At 49.2% G+C, this 5481-nt stretch overlaps 1 protein-coding gene across 1 annotated transcript; it reads right to left on the reverse strand.

The window, feature by feature from the left end:
* LOC120693092 (cysteine-rich and transmembrane domain-containing protein WIH2-like) lies at positions 1-1683 on the reverse strand. Its single transcript, XM_039976500.1, has 3 exons — positions 1481-1683; positions 1168-1339; positions 1-313 (listed from the first exon to the last, which is right to left on the reverse strand). The coding sequence occupies exons 1-3, from the start codon at positions 1527-1529 to the stop codon at positions 268-270; spliced, it is 267 nt and encodes an 88-aa protein (XP_039832434.1). The 5' UTR covers positions 1530-1683; the 3' UTR covers positions 1-267.
* Positions 1684-5481: the final 3798 nt, after the last annotated feature.

Consider the following 5481-nt stretch of genomic DNA (forward strand, 5'->3'; position numbering starts at 1 on the left):
TGTCTTAGAAAAACCAAGTTGCGCACTCCATAATCCCAGGTTGAATTCCACCAGAAACTCGGCAATCCACATCCAATCAACCCAACATCAACAGATTACTAGTACTAGAAGTCTCGTTGCAGGGTTTCATAAAAAGAGAACGAAAAAAATAGACGATAATGCAGGACAAGAAAGCTAGTCTAGGACACTAGCATTTCAAGCCGTTTCTTCCATGAGGCACTTTCATTTCACTTGCAGTCCATCTCGAATCCGTCGTCGAGGGCCCTCTCAGAAGCAGGCGTCCAGGAGGCAGCAGCAACAGAGGGCAGCCAAGCTGTTCAACCACAAGGGAAACGGACATCAGATAAGGATCAAACGAAAGGAAAGCACATGCCAACTCCAAAGCATACGTTACTAAAATGTAAAGATCACTATGATGCATAGCTGTAACATATTCCTTCAAAATGCCCAGCCATCCATCGACAGATTCCAATTCCCAATTGTGATATTGTAAGTACAACACTAGTGCTAGAGCATCTACCACATCTCAATATCTCATTGGTATCAGCGCGTCAACGGAAATATGTTATCCTCCCAACCAAACCAAAACGAGAAATATTATTTTCCTTTTTTTTAGAAAAAAGAGAAATATTATCCAGGTGACCTCGCCCCGAAGGAATCTCAGAATCGAGGGCTTTCACACTGACAACTACTTCTCGAGTATTTTTCGGCAGCCAAGGCAGAACGCCACCAAACTCGAATCGGCAACAAGAACGTGACTGCAGAGACGCCCGCCTCCTCAGATCGGACGGTCTCCGTAGCATCAGGCAAAAAGACACAGCCGCCTCCCTCCGCGCGGGATACGTGTGCGCGTTTGCGTGCAGCGGCGGACACGTCGCGAGGGCCACGAGGCTGGCGGGCTACCCTTTCCCAGGGTGGGTCCCACACACCGCGGCAAACGTAAGCGCGCCCGCCGCCGGCGCCGGGGGCCGCCGGGCAGATCTGACCGGTGATCCTCCCAGCGCGTGAAGTCAGCAACCCTCTAAACTAGCACTAAAACTTCCGACCTAATCCGGTAAGGAGATTCCAGGGAGGCAGGCATCCCATCTACTAGCCGGAAACGAGCCTGCGAAGGCAAGCAGCACAAAAGTGGAGGGGACGAGATGAGGAGGAAATCAAGGAACGTACCATCCCTCCATGAAGGAAGGCCCGCTGCTCTGCTGCTGCTGGGGCGGCGGCTGCGCGTACGGCGGCGGGTAGCCCTGCTGCGGGTACCCCTGCGGCGGGTAGCCCTGCGCCGGCGGGGGGTAGCCGGCCGGCGGGTACCCCTGCGGCGGGTAGCCGTCCTTCCCCGGGTAGCCTGCAGGAATCAAAGATCCAAACGCCAGCGAGTTTAGCCTCACGAGTCACGAAAAGTAACTAAGCAACAAACACACAGAAAAAAAAAGTTGAAGCAAACAGGAGCGGGAAGGAGACGGGAAGAGAGGCCGCCGCCGCGCACCTTGCTGCGGCGGGACGCCGACGGGGGGCTGCTGGCCGTAGTAGCTCATCTCCCTCCTCTTCCTCCTTGCGATCGTGGGGCGGAAGCGGAGCCGGGTCAAGGGAGCTTTCGCGGGTCCGGTTTGGGGTGGGGATTTGAGCAAGGGCGAGACGGCGTGGACCGGTCGGTCGGGCCGGTCGGTTTTATAGAGGGGAGGAAAGGCCGCGTGTGTTTCCTGGTGATTTCTCCTCCTGCCTTTTTGCCAACCGCGTCGCCGGGGAACGTGGTGGTGGCCCTCGGTCACTGGCGGTGGGCCGTTTCGTAGGTCGTAGCTCGCCTCGAGCATCCGCTGCTGACCCGGATCATCATATTCTTCGGCTGCGTTGCGGGCCAGCCGCCGCCACGAGAGGGTTTGCCAAAAAAAAAAAAACAAAGGCGGCGTGTTCCAGAATCATGGTGAATCAAGAGCAACTCCAACAAATTGATCTTCTTCTTTCTCACTATATAGGAATTTTTTTTCTCAATTCCAACATATATGTAAGAAGTGTTTCAGCATATTGATTTTTTTCTCCTTTCTATATAGAAAGGGAGATGCGATGTCTCCCCTTTCTATTGGGGATTGGCGAAAAATTATTGGAGATTGAGAAAAAATAAAGAAAAAAAGGAGATGAAAAATCAATCTACTGGATTATGTTTTTTCAATATCAATCCTTTGTATTAAGAAAAAATGAAAAGAGAAAAGAAGAAAATCAATCTGTTTGTTGGAGTTGCTGTAAGGCCGCAGCCGGGCCGATCTTTTGCCAAGACGTGCCAGTTATTTTGGTTTTTGCGGAAGCTGAAGAAGAGTTGGCGTGGCGAAAACAAGGATGGAAAGAGAGTAGCAGCGCATCGAACAGAGCTGTATGCAGGAGTGGCTTGGTAACAGGCCCTGTTTGGTGTGTAAAAAAAAACAGGTCCTATTTGGTTCTATAGTACTAGTTGTACTAGGAAACTTTGACCGTTAATTACTAATATTAAATGAAGGCAGTTTGCAAAACTAACTCCACAATTCTGCGCAACTCCGCGAGACGAATCTAATGAGGTCTTTGGCCGCACGATTAGATGATGGTTACTATAACATTACTGTAGCCAATCACGGATTAATTACTGTTATTAGATTCGTCACGCAAAGTTGTATCCATCCGTGAAAAAGTTTTGTAAATAAATTTCGTTTAGTACTTCATGTATACAAAATTCTTTTTATAGTACTAGATATTCTAGCGAACCAAACAGAGACTTTTTTTTTTAGGAAACGTGTGAGGGAAATTTCGAGTGGCTTGAACACGGCCGTCAAACGTAGAAACTCGGTCAACACTTTGCTGTTTCTTTTGGATCAAAGAATTGCCTGGCTTTTAATTTTTTTTATATACTATATATTATATATAACTTGTAACTTGTAAGCCAGGACCAGATCGATCAAAATCATAACTGACCGGAACTTTGAGTCGCCTAGGATTTATATAGGCTAAAAATTTAAATCATCCATCAGCCACGGCAGATCAGCCTGGACCGGTGGACCGGACCCTGGCTGGTAGGCGCCTGCCTCGGTTCGTTCAATTAGGCCCCTCTGCCCCATGTTGCCATTTTTCCTGTTGCTTCGCCGCGTCTTCGCCGTCGTCGGCTTCGACGGACGGGCACGTCACAACTCCCAACCGCCGTGATGTGACGGAACCGCCAAATTAAAACTCTAATTAAACTTAATGACCGTCATTTGAACATATCGGGCGCATTAGCTTAACGACTTAATTTGGCGATCCTTTCTCAACCCACGGCCCGATCGAAACAACACCGGTAGTCCCACGCGAAGGTGAGCGCAGATGGTACAAACATGGCATAATACTTGAAAATATAAACTCCAAGAAGATGAAATAATAAGTTTTACAAATCGAGTTCAAATACATATATAATTTACAAAACTTTACAAAAGTTGTGACTGAAGTTCAAATATAAAAGATCCTACAACTACTTTAGCTTCCACCAGTTCTGATCCTACCCGACCGGTCGAACCGGTTCCACCATCGGGTCGGACCGGTCGGCGCTTCCTGCCGACGCCACCGGTCAGACCGGTCCTACGGGCCGGTCAGACCGGTCCACACAAAACAGAGAGGCTGATCACTCAGCTCTCGAGGGTACAACCCGACAACGCCCTAACCGGAAGGGTCTCTCTACTCGACCTGCCACCCCTTTGCATCCCGGCAGATGAACTTGACACAACAGGGACAGAAGTCGACGTCCGGGTGTCCTGTAATAATAAATGTGGCAACAAACCCTGAGTATTCTAATACTCAGCAAGACTTACCCGACCGGTGGGTATAACATAGCCCACATACCTAGACATGCACGGCATTTGGCTGGTGGTTATTTTGCAGAAATAGCATCTAGAAGTATATCCTTACTTTCAATGTTTTAGCCGCATTTTATCACTAAAATTACTAATCATCTATGATTGGCGAAACTATAACAATCAAGGTGATCAAAACATTAATCGGATGTCATCAACCCACATTTCATCACTTCTCATTCTACTCATTTTCCTTTCTACGATGTGACCAAGAGATCAAGGCTCTCATAACTGCGAGACACGGCGAATCGATCTGATTTAACCTTGCAAGGTGGACCTAACCAACACGGCACGCAAAAGCCCCGTCGGACCCCACGCACCAACATTTCCCCTCCCCGACTCGAACTACAGGAACCAGCCCAACGACATATGGTCAGCCGAGCTCAACGTGAGACCACCAAAAGTAAACATATGCATCCCAATTCTCCGCGACTACTCGACTCGCCCCAGGAGTTGGGTGCGGGTTCCTGTACTTTCGAAGCAAAGCAGTACTCGGCTTACCGGTTTTGACTACCTCCTACTCCCGGTATGCGGCTAGTACAATTCAATCCCCGATCAGCACAGCCGACAACGGAACGGTCCTTAATCGACACAGATGGGGCTACACCTTCCCCCATCCGGTCTCCCATCCCATACCTTCCATCTTGAATATAATAATTCATAAACTATAATATAAAGACATCCTATATCTCGCAAGTGACAGAATTATCACTCGACTTCTATCGAGCCCTATTAAGCATAGCAGTGCTAACGACCTATTCATACTAGTACAAGGCCCAGGAAAACCTAGGGATCATGCAACTAAGGTTTCAAACAATTCCTAAATCTAATGCACAATTATTAAAGACATATATAGGTGTCATAATTTGAAATAGTAGGATGTGCACCGAGGCTTGTCTTGCGTCTGCTGCTCAACACTGGGGTGAGTTGGCCCTTGAGCCGACTCCCCGCGAACCTCCTGCCGCGGGGCTTACCCCTGCGGCTCCTGTGGCTCCGCAACCACCTCGTATACGACCTCCTCCGCCGCGGCCGCTACACGTATGCACATGCATATGACATGAGAAATGCATGCATGATTTTATAAAAATTACAAGTAATCAATACCCAAATAAATTTCCAACTAATTGTATCCACAACCACCTATTTACCCCTGCTCAGCCCAGCTACACTGGTCAGACCGGTCCACCTGACCGGTCAGACCGCCCCGCCCCCCTAACCTGCCGTGATACCGGTCAGACCGGTCCTACCGACCGGTCAGACCGGTCTCACCAAGAGTAAAACCTAGGAACCTTGGCGCGGCGAAAATCGACCACCAACTCCAAATACCTTCTAGGAGCTAGTTCAGGGGTTCATGTGGATGCTTTGGACTAGAAGAAACCGCCTAAAACCTTCTAGAACAAGAGATCGATCCAACTCCTAAATTTACCTTGAATGCCTCCTTCCCCCACGAAGAACTCGCGAATCCAGCGTCACCCCATGGAGGAGAACTTGGAGGAGATGATCCTTGACCGATTTGAAGCTCTCCCCGCCCTTGGAATCCAATGGAGAGGATGGATTTGGGAGTGAGGGTTTGAGGGAGGGGGAGCTCGGGAGAGGGAGGAACGGGGCGCTGAGGGGAGGAGTGAGTCGTTGGGAGAGAGAG

This window comes from Panicum virgatum, chromosome 2K (assembly GCF_016808335.1).
Source record: "Panicum virgatum strain AP13 chromosome 2K, P.virgatum_v5, whole genome shotgun sequence".
Lineage (NCBI taxonomy): Eukaryota > Viridiplantae > Streptophyta > Magnoliopsida > Poales > Poaceae > Panicum > Panicum virgatum.